Below are 17,479 nucleotides of genomic sequence, written 5' to 3'. Positions count from 1 at the left end.
CCCCTTTTTTTTTTCCACTTATAGTACCCAAATAATCTGTACTTAATACTTCTTATGAGAAAGTGGAAAGAAAAGTCTAGAACTTTATCAAATTCTTCTTCACCAGTTTATCCCATTGTCATTAAATGCCTCTGGAACTAGTAGTTGAATGGAGGTAGTAGATATAGCATTTGCCCAGAAGTTAAAAGAAAATCTGGGTTCAAATCCCCATCTTATATATGCTATCACTAGGAGACCCTAAATAAGTGATTTCAAGTTTTTGAGTCTCAGTTTCCCACTCTCTAACAGTAAGGATAATAATAATATATATAATGGGTTGTAAGAATAAAATGAAATTATATAAGATACTTTGCAAATCTTAAAGAAGTGTAAAAATAAAACTGTAATTATTGGGTCATTTCTTTTAATTCTTCATAATTTGATATTTATATATCTATATCTATATCTATCTATCTATTTAGCAAATATATATACATATATTTGCTAAGGTAGTTGGGGTTAAGTGACTTGCCCAGGGTCATACAGCCAACTATATTTTTAAAAATTATAATTCATATACACTTAAGTAAGTAGAATACCTACAAAGAGTAAGTAAGTAAAATACCTACAAAGAAAGAGTTGATGTTCATCTAAGTTAATATATGCATGTCCCATACCAATCCTGAAGGCTTCAGCCTACTTCTGTCCCAAAGAAATATACTAAGGATCAGCCTTGGGAATCCTGAAAACTGAGAGTCAACTTTTGAGGGAAGCCCAGTTATCAGTAAGTGAACTGGTAGACTCATTTGGTAAATGCTGCTTGATCACAGATGGAGAAATGTTATAAATGGGGCATATAATCAGGAATATATGAACATTTATATAAATGCTTTCTTTTTATTAATATTAATAAATTAAAGTAATTTGTTTCAGATTCTTTGTATATTTGACCCTCAACATCCTTAAAATTATGTCACCTCCAACACATTGTCTATACATGGACTTGGACAGATTGAGCTGCTTTTCTTATTTTTTTCTTTTTTAATTCAGAGGTGTTCTTTGTTTTTTAAATAGCATTTTATTTTTTACAATTACAGAGACAATTTCTAACATTTAGGGTTTTTTTGAGTTCCAGATTTTCTTTCTCCCTTGCTACTCTCCTCTCCCTAAAAAGGAAAGAATTTTAAATAGGTTATAATAATGTAGTCATTTACAACATATTTCTATATTAGTCATGTTGTGAAAGAAGAAAGAAACCAAAAGGGAAAAAAGCACACAAAAAAAGTTAGAGAAAATGTAAATAGTATATTTTGACCTTCATTCAGACCTTATCAATTTTTTATCTGGATGTGAATAGTGTTTTCCATCCTGAGTCCTTTGGAATTGTCTTAGATCACTGGATGTCTTTTTTTCTTGTCCTCTTTTTTATAAGTTTAACACAGACAGTGATGTTAGGGTCCAAGTGCTATAATACTTTTGCTTTTCTTGACGGGAAAAGTTTGTTTTAATTATATTTGTATATCTTGTTCCTTTTTTATTTTATCTTTAATCCTTCCATTTTAATACTTGTGTGATGTCATGATTTCTTCTTTTGTTGTTGTTTGGGAGAGGAGGCAGTCAGGCCTAAATGATATGCACAGGGTCACACAGATGATTACTTTTTTTACTGGCAAAACTTACTAAGATTTCTTCATTTTGGTTTTCCCCTCTAGAACTGCTTCTTTATGTTTTATGTGATAATGCTATTCATAACAGTCCGTTTCCTTTCTTACTACAATTTTACAAAAGACTTTCTATTACTTTTAATAATAAAAAGTCTAACTTTCTATTACTTTTGACTGCCATCAACTTCCCAAGTAAATCAGGTGTTAGCTGACTATGGAACTTTCTGGTTGTTTTGTTCTTGCTGTGGCAATTTAAATTGGTTTCACTTCTAGATAAAATTAAGATAATTAGTGTTGATGTCTCTTCTGTTATCCATTTCCCATTTTAAAATTTAATTACTAGTTTAAATAGTTGGGGTTTAAGTTAGTTTGATTATACAGTTTATCTTTTTCTCATTATTGTTCTTGTTACTGATTCTGATCTCATTTATAGTTAAATACATATAAATCTGGTTCAGGAATAACTTCTCACATCAAGAACAAGTCTCTTCCTTTTTGTTACAATGTAGCTGATTTTGTTCTCTACTTTGTTATTTGTTACTCACCTTGTTCACTGCTGACCAACTATTCCCACACAGCAAAATACTTTTTTAAAAGTTCAAGGAAATGAAGTACAGCTGTTCTTTCTTTTAACCCTTCCATATCCTTATAGGCTTGTTTCAAGTTCCTCTTCATTTATGCCCTTCCCTACTTAGAAAGGCAAGAGATGGCAATACTCAAGCCAGTCACTTACTTACCAGAATATTGAAAAAGAACAAATAGTCTGAAGCTTAAGTAGGAAGGCATTTATGGCGGGATTTAATTTTTTTTAAATAAATCTGGCATTTACAAATGAATTGTTAAAGAAATGACCCAGCTTCCTTTTCAGGTGGAAATAATAATAATAACAAATATTTACCTGGGCTTTAAAATTTGCAAAACTCTTTACATATGACTTCATTTCATCTTCACACTTGGAACACAGGAGAAGAAAAACAGTCGTGAAAAATAATTTTCACCATATTTGGGGGGGGTCAGCTGAGACATGTTTATAATCTATAAAACTATACACAAAAAAAGACTCTCAGGGATCCTATAAGAACTGGACTAAAAAGGAGAAAATCTAGGTGCAAATACTACCTGGTGATCCCATTCTATCCCATATTCTTCAGCAGAATGTCCCTTCTATCATCCGTATTCTCTCTCTAATCTTCAATCTTTTCTTGTCTCCTAAATGCTTCTCTACTGCCTATATATACTCATGCCATCTTCATCCTGAAAAAAAACCTTCCCTTGACCTGACCATCCCCAATAGATCTACCTTCCTCCCTTGTGTGAATAAACTCTTTAAATAGATTGTCCACAAAAGTGGCTCTATTTCCTTTCTTCTAACTCTCTTCTGAACTCTCTGTAGGCTGGCTTTTGACCTCATGTTCAGTTAAAACTACTTTCTCCAAATTTACCAGTGATCTGTCAGTTGTTAAAGCCACCAATCTTTTCTCAGTCCTCACACCTCCCTGACCTTGCTATTTTGGTCGCTTCTGATCACCATCTTCTGGATTTTCTCCTCTCTAGAGTTTCATGACCCTCCTCTCTTTTGGTTCTCAAACTACTTTCTGACCATTCCTCCGCAATCACCTTTGCTGGATCTTTGTCCAGGTCCTACCCACAAACTATGGGTGCCACTCTAAGCTTTGTCCTGGTCCCTCTTCTCTCTATAAACTATTTCCTCTAGTGATCTTATTAGCTCTCAAGCATTCATTGAGCATCTGTGTGCTTAGGATTCTCATATCTACTTATTCAATCCAAATTTCACCCCAGTTTTTAGTTTCCTATCTCTAAATCAATTGTTAGAGCTCTCAAATTAGTTATGTCAAAAAATTCCTCCTCCCTCCCAAGCTCTCGTCTCTTCCTAACTTTTCTGTTGCTGTCAAAGGTACCATCATCCTTATAATCACCCAAGCTCACTAGCTTCACAATTGGTTGTGATGGCATTCACAATTCCTCATTCCCATACTCCCCATCCCTAATCAGTTACCAAGTCTTGGCTATGCTAGTTTTGTAATATCTTGTATATATACTCCCTTCTGTCCTCCAACACTGCCACCATCCTCATGCAGGTCTTCATCAATTCGTACTTGTACTATTTTAATAATCTTTTTATTGCTCTCTCTGCTTCAAATCTTTCTCCATTCCAATCCATACTCCATGCAGCTACCAAAAAGAATTTCCAAAAATGCAAGCCTAACTATATCATCCCCTCCTATTCATTAAATTCCAGTAGCTCCCTATTATCTTCAGGATCAAATATAAAATCCTCTGGTTTTTAAAAATCTTTTTATAACCTGGTCCCTTCCAGCTTTCTTTCACCTTACTCTCTTCCACAGACTTTGTGCTACAATAACATAGCCTTCTTACTATTTCTCAGACAAGATACCTCATCTTCCAACTCTGCATTTTCACTGGTTGTCTCCCATGCCTGGAATTCACTTCCTTCTCATCTCCATCTTTTAACTTCCTTCAAATCCCAGCTAAATTTTCATAATCTACAAGAAGCCCTTTTAGATTTCCTGTAATGGTAGTTCCTTCCTTCTATTGTTTTCCTAATTTATCTTTATATATCTTATTTGTACATGGTTGTCTTTCCTATTAGACTGGGACTCCTTATACACAGAGATTATTTCTTGTCTTCTTTTGCATCCCCAGCATTTGGCACATTTCCTAGAACATTGTAGACAATGCTCATTTACTTGATCTTAAAAGAATTCACTTTCTTTAATCTGGTAGACACTATCCTGAGTCATTCCTGTCACCTTCATGCTTTGCAGCAAAATGTCAAGTTTAAGATTAGCAACAAGACTTTCAATACCTCTCTGAACCTCAAATCATATCCAAAACATAATTGCTGGTATAGCTTCCAAATTGGGTGATATAAATATTGATGAGACAGAAGATCCATGTAGGTTCCCCAAGGCCTACATGGAAGAGTCCTGTAAGTATAGACTATTGAAAATGACAGAAGAGTCATGAAATGTTAGAAGTGAGGCAGTAAGGGCCTTTTAGTCCAATCTCATCTTTTTAAAGATGAAGAATTCAGGCCCAGAGAAGTAATTTGTCCAAGCTTATTTATATAGAACCCAAGTCTTCTGACTCCAAATACAGTGTTCCATTAATGCTTAAGAAATGTATGATAAACTGAAATAAACCTAAATAAATGAACTTTACCCTTTGTTTGATGGTGTATATAAATATGGGTGAGGATTTTTTTTTTAACAACACTGTTTTGGGGTTTGGTTTGTTTTGGCGGTCTTTTGTTTTGTGTTGTTTTGTTTTTGTCATTCAAAGTAAAAAAAATAACATTTGTTATTCTGTATAAGGGGGAGATGTTTATTAGTGGAAATTAAATTCAACTTCACACATGGGCAACCTTGAGCCTTTGAACACTGGTCCTTTTCAACAAAGGCTATCTCTTTAAAAGCACCTGCAAAGGGTTACTGTTCAGAGTGGGAGACTTGTATCCCCCACTAAAGCTTTCATAAAAGTAAATCTGATTCTTTTCCACATGGTCTTCCTGAAAGGATGTTATGATTTTCTAGATGTGTGGTGGCTGGCAATAAATTAGTTTTTTTATGATGTCATGTGAAAGGCCACTTCTTGGACTTCTTTCTCCTTCATTCAACCTGAAGGATAAATGTGGACCATATTCAGTGAAGAAAATGGACATGATATGTTTGATTTTTAGCCCTCTTGTGATTTGAACTGAGGTGGATAGAGAAGGCAAACTACTAGGCTTCCTTTCATATTCATGGAATCATAGGATTATAGATATAGAAGGGAACTTTAGAGGCTACTTAGTTCAACCTCATTTGACAAATAAGGCCCAGCCAGAGTGGTAAAGAGAACAAGTAAGTATCTGGGTGATCATGAAAACCAGGTCTAGAATCAATCCTGTCCACACTCGGACTCCAGTGCAGCATTCTATCTACTTTGCCATCCTCCCCCAATGAGGAAATGGGCTTGCTTTCTATATATCAGCCAAATCTCCTAAATTGGCATGCATAGACAGCAAATCAAGACTTTCTTAGTTGAAGCCAAGTAGGTAATAAGTCTGTAGATATGTAACCATTTGAAAGGGATCCCATTATATGTGTGTGTGTGCCTCTGGGTTCAGGGTGAGTGTGTGTGTGTTTATTTCATTAATGATGAGCTTTTTTGATGTGGAATGATCTATTGTGCTGCCAAAAAGTGGGGGGAAGGAGAGGGAATTGAGGAAAGACATAAAGGACAATTAATCTAAAAATTATTTTAAAAGAAATGGTATTTATTTCTAAATGAAATAAGTGACTTTTCTAACATCAGACTTCTAGCTTAGATGACCAGAAAGATAGTCATTTCTAATAAATGGAATTAATTCTTAAAAAGCCTAACAGGAAACAAATTTAAGAAAAATTAAATTCATTACAATTAAAGATCAGTAGTGACATGAGCACAGTTTCCCAGGGATCAGGAGTGGTGATTTTGTCTCTGCAATCTAAAGATAAGGCAGAATTAAAGTGGTTTGGATTTTACTTACAAAGATACTTTGTACTGTATTTTTATCTCAAGGAAAAGGTGGCACCTGGAACAGATGCAAAACCTCTTGAGTTGCATTTTGGATGTGATTGTCTGGAGGTTTAATTAGCTAATGCTTGTTAAGTGTTTTTAGGGTGAAGAGTACCAAGTAGCAAGAGAAAAAAGACTGTGTGCTTCCAAAGCTCAAGAATGCTGTGGCCCAATTATGTCCCAGCTGATCTTTAATTGTTCTTTTCAAGTTGTTTTATCTCCTTTCCGCAGGGTTATTGTCACCTCCTACTGCCACAGATAGTTCATTATACACTAGGTCCAGTTATTAACAGCAACCATTAATTTCCTATGAAGATGGCCCAGGCTTTGAAGACAGGAATGCTAAGATTACAAACAGTGTTTATCTCCCTTTCATGAAATTGCCCCCATAGATTCCCATTCTGAGTCATATCCCTTGATAAAGGATGGTAAAAATGATGAGCAGTTAAGTTATTAGAGTTGGGAGAATTCTACTTATTGCCAATTAGTCTCACTTTTATGTGTATTTTTTTTTAAAGATGCTGTTTTGAGGATTTGGGGTCAATCTAATCAGAAAGTGATCATGAAAGATCTATAGTAAATCTTTACAACTGGTACCTGTGGGTGTGGATCCTGTGTGTTTAGCATTGTCTTTTTGTTCCAAAGACTTGGTAAAGTAAAATGACATCATGAAATTTTTGCAATCATTTGTGTAATTTTCCTTCTTTCTCTCTCTCTTTCCTTCTATCTTTTCCTTCTTTCTATTTCTTTCTATCTTTCTCTCTTTCTTTCTCTTTTTCTTTCTTTCTTTCTTTCCTTCTTTCTTTCTTTCTTTCTGAAAAAAAAAATACCTAAGACTAGACATTCCCCAAAAAGCTACTGCATACCATGTCTGGGAAATTCTTTCCTTAGCAAACCCCCCTCAGGCCAAAGCTTGGATAAACAGGAGAGACTCCAAAGGTCAACTAACTCTGACTGTACAGACCTGCCAGGGAATGAGTTCCAGAGTGAAAGACCCTCCACTGAGAACACCCTGCCTCTATCCCCTCAGAATCCAATTCTAATGGCTACTGGGGAAAAGCAGAATTTGAAATCTTAACCACTGAATCATGTATGAGCAGAGAAACAGCATCCTTTATGTGCAATGCATCACAGAGTCAGTGGATGCATTTGTGTGCTAAATGGCAAACGTAGCCATGGGATGTGAATGAATCAAGTTATCTCCATATCTTCCAGTGACTACCTGAATATTGACAAGCTTTCTAAGCTACCTTTAATTTTTTTTTAATTAAGTTTTCTGGATAACTGTCAATCCTTGTGAATTTTTCATCCTCTGCCTAACCAGGTTTTTTTTTCCTTTTATGCTGATCATCCTTGATATAATATAAAAAGAAAGGTTTCTGTACAAGAAATGCCATGCACAAATAAATGTATACTGTCTCATAACAAAGGGAGTACTCTTTTAAAGAGAAGACTTATGTTTTACTTAACAGATACACATAAAGTTATTGGAAATGTTCTTTTAAAGAGAGGATTTATGATTTACCTAGTAACAGTTACATATAAAGTAAATGAAAAAAAAATTCTTTCAGTTTTATAAGAAGGATCAAACATCCAAGCTTAAATTTCACTTTAGTGTCTATAGTGCCATAAAAATTAAAGATTTTCATTTTTAAAAAGAAGATGCATGTCCCATTATTCTTGTTTCCTAATAGCTGCTGGTTTTAAATAACATTTGATGCATTTGGGAATATTTATTGACTGATTCAGAAGAATAGCTAAGAGATTACATAGTTTTAAAAGATAGCCACCAACTTGAATATATATTCATTCTTCTTAACTCTGTGGAAGGGAAACTACTGAGAATCAAAGGACTTGGAAATCAGATCCATGTCTAGTAAAGTTAAGTTAATTTTCTGTGCCTTTCCCTGAGTTTGACTTTTGTTCAAATGTTAATAATGGTAGCAATATATGTAACTGTTCCAGTGTATTCATCCAACGAATATACAGAATGTGATGTGTCCCTGTGTTAACTTGTACATTGCTTCTTCTATCAAAATGATTTTTTTAAAAAATCAGACAAAATTCAGGGACTCATTCTCTCCATTTTGCTCCATTTGCCATTTTATCTCTAGTATCAGTGTGCTTGTCAGAATCAGTGATGACTGACTCATTTTCCCTAAGTTGAGCTGAAGTATTGTTTGAGAACTGGCAACATTCTGTTAGCCCCAGCTGATGGACAATACCACTGATTCCCCACTTCCTGGGTAGACCAGACAGTTTACTGTTTTCTTCTTGTCTCTTATCACCCTTTGTCATTAAAAAAGAGACCTGCATTTATCAGCTCAGTTTGTGCTAATATAAAGCAATCGAGAGGAAGGGAGTGGGGAAAATATCCATTACTGTTTTTAACACCATTATATTTGTTATTGCTGTGAGTTTCATCTCTTCTTTGGGGAAAGACTAAATTGAATAATAAAAATCCAGAGGATAAAGGAGTTAACTTATCACAGATAAGTGCAAATTTTCTCAAACAAACTACAGGTCTGATTTTTTTTTTTTTTTTTTTTTTTTTTTTTTACATAAGAGTTGGTCTACAAATATCTAGTCTTGGCTGACTGATTAAAGTTTTTTTTTTTTTCCTTTTTTTTTTTTTTTTTTTTTTTGCTCTGTCTTTATAAAATGGAGTCCTGACCCAAGAATAAAATTTTCCTGCCCACATTGCATTAATACAAATTTAGATCAAGAACCAAATTCATTGGCATTCTTTCATTCCCTTGGTACCTGAATTATTCCACCACTTTGCTTTTCTAAGAACAGTGGAAGGAAAAAAATGAAAACTGAGGGCTCTGTATGGCTCCCTTTCTGAAATTCCTAAACATATTTAACATGATGTTTTCCTAGCTCTTGATTTTCCTTACTTTGTATTGGCTCAAGTGGTTATCTTACACTTACACTCAGTAAATGTTTTTGAATTACATGGAACCTCTCTTTATATCCTTATTAATAGTACTGAAGAGTAAATAAATTTAACAAACAATGTAATAAAATATCTTTAAAGTAATTTCCCTTTGCCCTAGACATTCTCTGCAAGCCTCAGAATTGGGCCTATTGACAAAATGTAATATCCAACAACTAATTCAATATTAATAACAAAACAACCTGGGACTAGTGCAGATAGGCAGAATGAAGCTTTAGGCAATTCATTCATGCTCTGTGAGTCCATACATTTAATGAAAGATGTTTTCCCCCAAAGATTCTAAGAAGAATGGAGGGAAAACTATCAAATGGACTTGGTATATTAGAGTTGAATAAAAATGAAATTATGGAAAGGAGGAGGAGGTTTAGGATGGTGATCACTAATGTAACTCAAAGATTTATTTTGTGGTTATCTTGATGTAAATTAAAAGGTGTCAAAGATATTTGAGAGACAGGAAATATGTAAGGATAGAAGATAAAAAGCATGATATAGTCACCCCTTTTCAGGATTTCAGGTTAACTACTACAGATTCAGTAACTCACTTAATGACTTTTCCAGGACTTGCTCTGGCTCTTTATCAGTTCATTATTACAGGAACATAAAGCAGAACAGCATAAAAAAATTGTTGTCAAACTTGCTACTCTGACTACTAATGGTGAATGGAACTACTAGTATGTGGCTATGATGCTGACTGAAGTAGTTATCTATGGTAGTAAGAGAAAAATTGGCTTAAAGCATTTGGGCATTTAATTTTCATTCCCTTTTTCTTCATGCTGTTTTTGTTACCATGAAATGCTCAATTAAGCCTAATTGAATTGGACAATAATAAATTACACATTGAAATTATATCATTTATCTAATGAGTAGAAACGAAAGAAATGATGACACCTAGAACCAGAGTTTTGGAAGCATAGTGTTTACCTTTAAAATGCTTTTTTTTTCCTCAGAGGTTTATAATCATCTCTTTTCAAATTCCAGGTCACCTAGCATAAGAACTCCTTTTGTCCTAATTCATGAATGTATATGTGTCTGCACTATAAAATAAAACCCATAGAGGATAATTTCTTTTAGTAGTCTAGGCATGTGCTACTATTAATCAAAAATCTGTTTTTAACATATAATAGTGATCAGATACATATCAGATAAACTCATTCTTTCCCCTTGTCTTCAAGGGAAGATCACATCACTTAGGTGAAATTTTATAATGTCAAAAGATTTTCAAGTAGTACAAAATAAAAGCAGGCATGTAGGCTATTGCTTTCATCATTCCCCAACTTCTGCTCAAAGGCAGAATTGTAATGTATCTGAGAAAACCTGCATTTTAAAATATCATCTACATAATATATTTTATTTGCATATTGGTATTTGTTACTTGAAGAATCTTTTTTTCTAATTTCCTTTGAGTCACATTAAATAGTAAAGAAAAGAGATTTAACCTCTTCCCTTTCTTATAATTCTTCCCCCCTAAACTAGGTTTTTGACTAACTAGAATTATGAAAACTAAAATATGGGCTATTCGTTCCTATAAATAATGGACTAAGAACAAGGAAGAAGCCTTTAGGGAAGATTAAGTTTAAAAAGACCCTGAGATACACCTAATCTTAGCCTGAAAAAATCATCAGTAACAAGAATACTAGTTGTTTTGTACTTTAGTTCAGCAGCAACTGACTTAAAGAACTACAGTGCTAGTCTAATGGGACTTCATCTTCTTCCTTCATAAGTTCAGTCTAATGATGCTTCAGAAAAGTAGAGCTTCGGCAGCAAGTAGCAATAAGCCTCTAGACTGGTATGGAGGAATTAGCTCAAAACTAAATTTGGAAATTTAAATGGGTGCATCTCTGGTTTCAATGAAATACTTTTGCAGCATATGCTAGCAATGTCTGTTTCTAGGCTTTTCAAAACCATTTTTCTTTCTCCTTAATTGTAGTTCCCTGGTTGTTTTTATATTTTGAGCTACTTGTAGAAAAATACAGGAAACAAAGTTACAATACAAATCTCCCTTGTCTGAGGCCACTGAGATCATTTGAAGCCAATCTGGTTTCAGGTTTTTGCTAACTATAAATTCAAAACCATGAATTATATGTATGCAATGTTGGTTGATTTACAGCAAGTGTTATGTGATTAAACAATAACCATGTTTCTTCAATCCATGCAACTCCCCTGGAATTGGGGGAAAGGAATGATTCCCCTCTTCCCCTCAACCATGATTCTAAATGTCACAGCACCCTCTGGGGAAAAAAAAAACATAACATCATCTATATTTTTTTGTGCAACTTACTTCAAATTAACTGCTGAGAAATGAACTTATTTTAGAGGAGGTAGTGCTGAAAAGTATTTTATTTGTCTTTTTCCTTTTAAAAATTATTTTATTATGTTAGCATTTTCTCCCAATAGTGTCAACTTTTCCTAAAGATACAGTATCCATTATTCAGTTTGCTAGATTATGTCTCTAGGGCAGTTCTCTAGCTGTTTTATTAGTACTTGCACTTGGGGGTAAAAGGGTTTTAATAATGGAATAAATCTGTACAATTTAATGGGTCTTGAGTTGATAATAAAAAACCCGGCAGATAACCATTTAACAAGCTATTGAGAATGATAAGTCTAGCAATAGCCTATTTTTAAAATCAAAATTACTTTATCTAAAAATTGCAAGATTGTTTATAAATGATATAGAAGTAGAACCCAAAAAAACAGCATGTATTACAAACTTAGATGTAAAAATTATGCTCACTATGCATTACAAAACATTACAGAGGGCAATTTGGATTTATATCACATATCCTATACATGCCAAGTTTTATAGAAATCAGCAGAAAATAAAAATTGTTTGGCAATACATTGGGACTTAGTTATTTGTCATTTTCACTTGAAATAATTATTTCAAGTTTCTAAATACCTTTAAAGCATTAAGAGCTTAAAGCATGTTTGCATTGGCTTTTCTTGAGTATTTATAAAAATCCAGCTGTTTTCGCCTTGCCTTACAGTCAGAAAGTCTATTTTACCTAAAGTGGATAGGTACATTGGCTCTACTGATAAGCTAAATTTAGTTGTCTCAGAGATCCAAGACTAGATTTCAGATGATTATCTCAATTATAGTCTAGTTTTAGAAAACTGCAATCTTGTTTTCAAGGAAGTGGTAGAACAGTTGAAATTTAAGGTTAATTTTTCTTTTTTAAAATTTTAGTTTATTCCAGAATAAAGCTATTTAATTATGTCCACCAAATAAATGAAAGCAGTGCATTTGCTATCGTGAAACCTTCAGAATAGCTCTCCTGTGTGTATGTGTGCATGTTGTGTATTCTCAAGTGGATATGTGTACTTTATATGTGTTTATGCTTTTTTTGTTTTCACACTTAAACTTCCCCCACATACACTCACACACTTTGATAAGGAACTGTCCAGTAATCTTTGTGGCTCGGCTTGAATCTGCTCGTTGCCTGGTCCCTTGCAGCCCAGAAGCACACTTGATCTATCACTTTCCTGTAACACGGGGAACATTTAGCCTGGGAAGGAGCGAACGGAGGAGAAGATAGTATCTGAAAAGTGTTGCTAATGCACCTTTAGAAAAATCCCATCGACTTGGCTTTCAGGGACTGGACTGGCCCACTGCTGTTGAACAGGGGCAGAAGAGAAAGAAACAAAATACAAGTTAATCGAGTGAGTTTACCACAACTAAGAAAGTAGCCTTTCCTTTTTTTACGTAAAAGTATCTTTTCCACGCTGTGTATACGGAATTGTAATTTACGGCTGTAAAACTAGAATGTAAGGGAATTGAGACGAAGTGATTTGGAAACCTGGACCCATCGGTAGTTCAAAATAAATGTTAATTCAGTAAAGACTGGAGTTAGTGCGAGTTTGGTGTCTTGTTTGTTTGTTCTGTGACGCTTTAGAGAGATACAGTGAGCAAAGATAACTCGGGCTTCCCATCCCTGACCCCAGCTAGCCTAATTAAACGCTCATTTAGACACATGGCAGTGCATCTCGAATTACTTGTCCCACTTGCATGGATGTTGACTTTAGTTAAAAATAAAAACATTCTCGTGTCAAAAGCTTAAGTTTTGTCACTGCCAGCAGGACACGAGACTGCAAATGCTGACCAAGCTCGTGCTCAGGACGTGCTCGCTTCTGATTTTATATATATATATATATATGCCGGGAATAGAGGTGGTGTGAGAGGGGGGCGGGGGACCAAGGGAAAGAATTGTTGATTTATTTCTGTTTTGCTAGAGAGGTTCAATAATTCGAAACAGTTCTCACAGTAGCGTCCATGACAATTTAATGTACAAAAAAAAAAAAATCACCATTAAAGCGTCAATAGGAGTTGATGGGGGGATCGGGGAGGAGAGGCAAGGGAGAATGGAAAAGAGGTTGGAGGAGGGAGAGAGAGGGGATTGATTGCTTTTTATGGTTTTTAAATGGCCTGTGCAGTGTATTCTTAAATGCAACTTCCAGATGATTTATAGATCCAAGAGTCTCAACTGAAATTGCACCATAGGAACAAAAAATGGAGGGGGGAAGAGGAGGAAAAAGGGAAGCTGAACTGGGTCTGCGCTTGTAGACAGCGCCATGAAAAAATTCTGTTGCCCCCCAGAAATGTGTGGACGTTTGGACAGAGAGGAGTTTGGAAAAGCAGTGGCAGGCTGGATGTCTATCATCTTGCGGAAACTTCACTTTTCCTCCTCCCTCTCTCTCCCCCTAAACTGCAACCTGTTAGGGGGCCAGGCTGGAAAGCTCAGAGGCTCGTTAACCAACAAATTGTAGGGACTACTGGAAGGGCGAGCGGGGAGTCTGGGGGTGGGGGAGGGGGAAGTACCAAGATGCTTTAGATTAGAAGCCAGGCGGGCAGTAGCCTGCACCGCGCACTGCAGCAAGGACAGATGCACAGCACCCCAACCCAGAAGTTTCTCTTTCCCATTTCTTTTTGCACAGGATTTTCTGCAAGGAGACTGTACCAAAGCAAAACAAAAACTAAACTGGAAGCCCCGGGTCGCTTTTGATGTAAGTTTCTGTTTTGTAATGAAATGATCTTTTTCATCGAGCTGAGGGGAGGGAAGGGGGGGAGAGAGAAAAGGCAAAGACTGGGGAGGAGACGGGAGACAAAATCAGCATATAAAATTGCCTTCGGGATGTGTTTTTTAGGCGGTTGGTGATATTTTAAAAGAGGTGAGGGCTCATTTTCTGAGCATTAAAGGCATAGTAGTGGTAGCCTGTGTCTTCGTTAAGTTTTGCAGCGTATGCAAATAGCGGTAGAGAATTCAAAATGATCTTTTCGAAAGAAAAGAGGGACACGACTACAAAATGCCACAGCCTTAATCTGAGACTGTCAGTTTCGGGGAGCCCATCAACAAGACACAAGATGGGCTAGCTTGTTCTGTGTTCCTTTCAATAAGGAAAGCATTTTCCTCGGTTCTTTTCTTCCTGAAGCCCTGGCCTTGTAGTTGCCGATTCCTTTCTTGTGTACGTTGTAGCAAATAGTATTATTTCTACCTAGTCCTGGTAAAGGAAATGTTTCTTCAGCTCTCTTCCAGACATTATCAAATAATCCCCAAGAAGCCAGGGTTCGGGGAGGATAAGCATTGGTGAAATAAGGAAAGGGCCTACCTAAGGGAAGGGAGTTGGGACAAAGCTGAAACACATATTGTAGGGACAGTCCAGCCGATGTCAGGGGTTGGGATGGACGGAAGTGTTGAAACAGAAGGTAAGCACATCGCCTTTCTCTTTTTCACCTGCAGGAACTGGTGAAAGAAATGGTGGAGGCTGATGTGGCTCTCATGAAGCACAACCCCAATGCCTAAGCTGACTTCTGGTACCCATCCGGGCAGCTGGTCTCCTGAAGAGATATGGTCACCCTAGCCAATTTTCTGGGGGGTTCATTTCCCCCTTGTAATCAATGGGGTGGAGGGCACCTGACTGCAGAAGGGGTGGGACTGGCAATTGATGTGGTGGAGGAAAGGAAGATTTAGTCACATCCAGCACTGATTGTTTTCCCCAATACTCCGATGCCATGATTGTCTGGAAAAAGAAGAATCTTTCACTCCCAGAAAGACTATAAATCAAAACTGTGACCACTCCAATGCTTGGTTTCACATTATTTCATTTACTTCATCTGAAGGATTTTATGTAATCTATAGGATGGTTTTAATCACAATACATTTTATGTAAAATTATGTTGTAAGACAACAGAAATTGTGGGGCCTTTAAATTGTCTTTTTTCTTATTAAATTGGTCTTTCTACAAACCAGGATCAAGAGAGTATCATTGTTTTCTCCAACTCCAGAGTGAAAATCAACAAAACCGAATTCTATTCACACACCCCTCCATTTTGTTTTCTTCATCTGAATCCCTTTACCATTATCTTCAATTTCATATTCTTAATTTGTATAGAGTCACACTTTCCCCAGTTCTTCACCCTTTAAGCTCTTCCCTTGGATAGACTCCTTCCACTCCTAACTCTTTTAGTATCAGTCATTTGTTACTATAACTCAAAAAGTACAAAAAGGCATTTCCTGACCTGGCTAACTGAGTCCTGAGCCGTTGGAAAGCCAGAGAAAGCTTCAAACGAAAGGCAGAGCTCCTATGGATTTTTTTTTTCCTAGTGACAATAAGCTCCTCTATCCAGCCACAGTAAGAACCTAGTTCCTGCAGAAGTGAACCATTCACATTCCATCCTGTTTCTGCTTACTATAATTAGATCTCATAAGAGAGTTTGAACCATCTCAAAAAGATGGTTAAGAAAAGAAAAATTTGAAAGGAGGGAGAGGGAGAAAGAAAAAGAAAAACTTAAAGGTAAGTAAATGTTGTTGGAACATTTTGTGCCAAAGTACCCAGGTTATCCAGAGGTCATGAAGGCAATACATTTCCCTTTGGTCTAGGATTTTTTACCCACTTATTATTTTCATCCTTTTACTCATCATTGTAGTCTTTCCTCCTTCAAATAAAAAAAGGGGAGGGAGTCTAGTTTATAAGTCTCAATGACACGGACATTGCCTGAAATCATAGTTTATTACACTGGCTCCTAGTTTCATTGTTTAAGTTCATAGACAATATGCACTGTTTATGTAGCTTTCTGGGTTTTATATATGTTATGTACAGTGGATGTGACATATATGCTTCCAGTACATATATACACATATATGTACATAGGAAAACATGGAAATATTAAAATATTATCATCAGAATCATATATCAATGTAGAAGTCACTGAATTATTGAAGTATATGTATATGAAACAAGCACATTTATGTAAAATGGATGGATACCTACTCATGTATACTTCTACAAAACAGGTATGTATAGCTTAAGTATATATAGGTACAAAAATAATATCTTGTGTTTCTAGAACTATGATACATCAATTACTTTATGAAAAGCAAAGACCAAAAACTAAAAACTCTCAATACCCATCCAATAAAATAATATTAAACTTTAAAGTAAATTAAAGTATTTAATATAAGCATTTGTGTATGAGACAAAACTATTTCTGAATATATTCAGGGGCAACTTTATGATACGTAGAGGGAGGGGTGGTAATGGAGGTGGGTGTGGAGAGTGACTGAACTGAGCTTTTAACAGTCGGTGAGTAACCAGGCTGCTGGAGAAAGAGGGTTCTTTGTGTGCCTTCGTGAAAGGCAGCAGGCAGTCTCCAGAGGTGCAATGGAAAAAGTGTGTGCTTTGCAATGAGGTGGTTTCAGGGTTAGATGGAGCAGAACTGGGGCCGAGCTGTGCAGAACTGGGCTTTCAGAAGCAAGACTGGGGAACACTGCGCTTCTCTCCATCCTGTGCAGAAGCTCGATGGTTGCTAATTAGAAACAGATGGTTTCTTGAAGACTGGTGCTACAGGACAGACCTTAGAGAACTCTCTCTGTGTGCCTCTTATTCTCTCTATGTGTCTCTGTATAGGTCCCATTCTTTCTCTGTCCCTCCCCCCCCTAACTTTCTTCCTACCCACCCTCTTTCTCTCTCTCTCTCTCTCTCTGTCTCTCTCTCTCTCTCTCTCCTCTCTCTCTCTCTCTCTCTCCCTCTCTCTCTCTCTCTCCCTTTCTCTCTCTCTCTCTCTCTCTCTCTCTCTCTCTCTCTCTCTCTCTCTCTCTCCCTTTCTCTCTCTCTCTCTTCTCTCTCTCTCTCTCTCTCTCTCTCTCTCTCTTTCTCCCTCTCTCTCTTTCCTCTCTCTCTCTCTCTCTCTCTCTCTCTCTCTCTCTCTCTCTCCCCTTCTCTTTCCCTCTCCCTCTCTCCCCCCTCCTCTTTTACTCACATTTTCTCCCCCTTCTCTCTCTCTCTCTCCTCTCATTTTTGACAC

At 36.3% G+C, this 17,479-nt stretch overlaps 1 protein-coding gene across 2 annotated transcripts in view; it reads left to right on the top strand.

Moving 5' to 3' along the window:
- The window catches only part of GMDS (GDP-mannose 4,6-dehydratase), a 741,335-nt gene extending 725,914 nt beyond the window's left edge, over positions 1-15,421 (top strand). For both annotated transcript variants that reach the window (XM_051970786.1, XM_051970785.1), the window contains 2 exons: positions 14,113-14,181; positions 14,916-15,421. In XM_051970786.1, the coding sequence (XP_051826746.1) occupies positions 14,113-14,155 (43 nt within the window). In that variant the 3' untranslated portion in view covers positions 14,156-14,181; positions 14,916-15,421. The remainder of the gene's footprint in view (positions 1-14,112; positions 14,182-14,915) is intronic.
- Positions 15,422-17,479: the final 2,058 nt, after the last annotated feature.

Source organism: Antechinus flavipes, chromosome 1 (genome assembly GCF_016432865.1).
Source record: "Antechinus flavipes isolate AdamAnt ecotype Samford, QLD, Australia chromosome 1, AdamAnt_v2, whole genome shotgun sequence".
Classification (NCBI taxonomy): domain Eukaryota; kingdom Metazoa; phylum Chordata; class Mammalia; order Dasyuromorphia; family Dasyuridae; genus Antechinus; species Antechinus flavipes.
The sequence above is the reverse complement of the archived record's forward strand: the minus strand, read 5'-3'. Positions and strand labels throughout refer to the sequence as shown.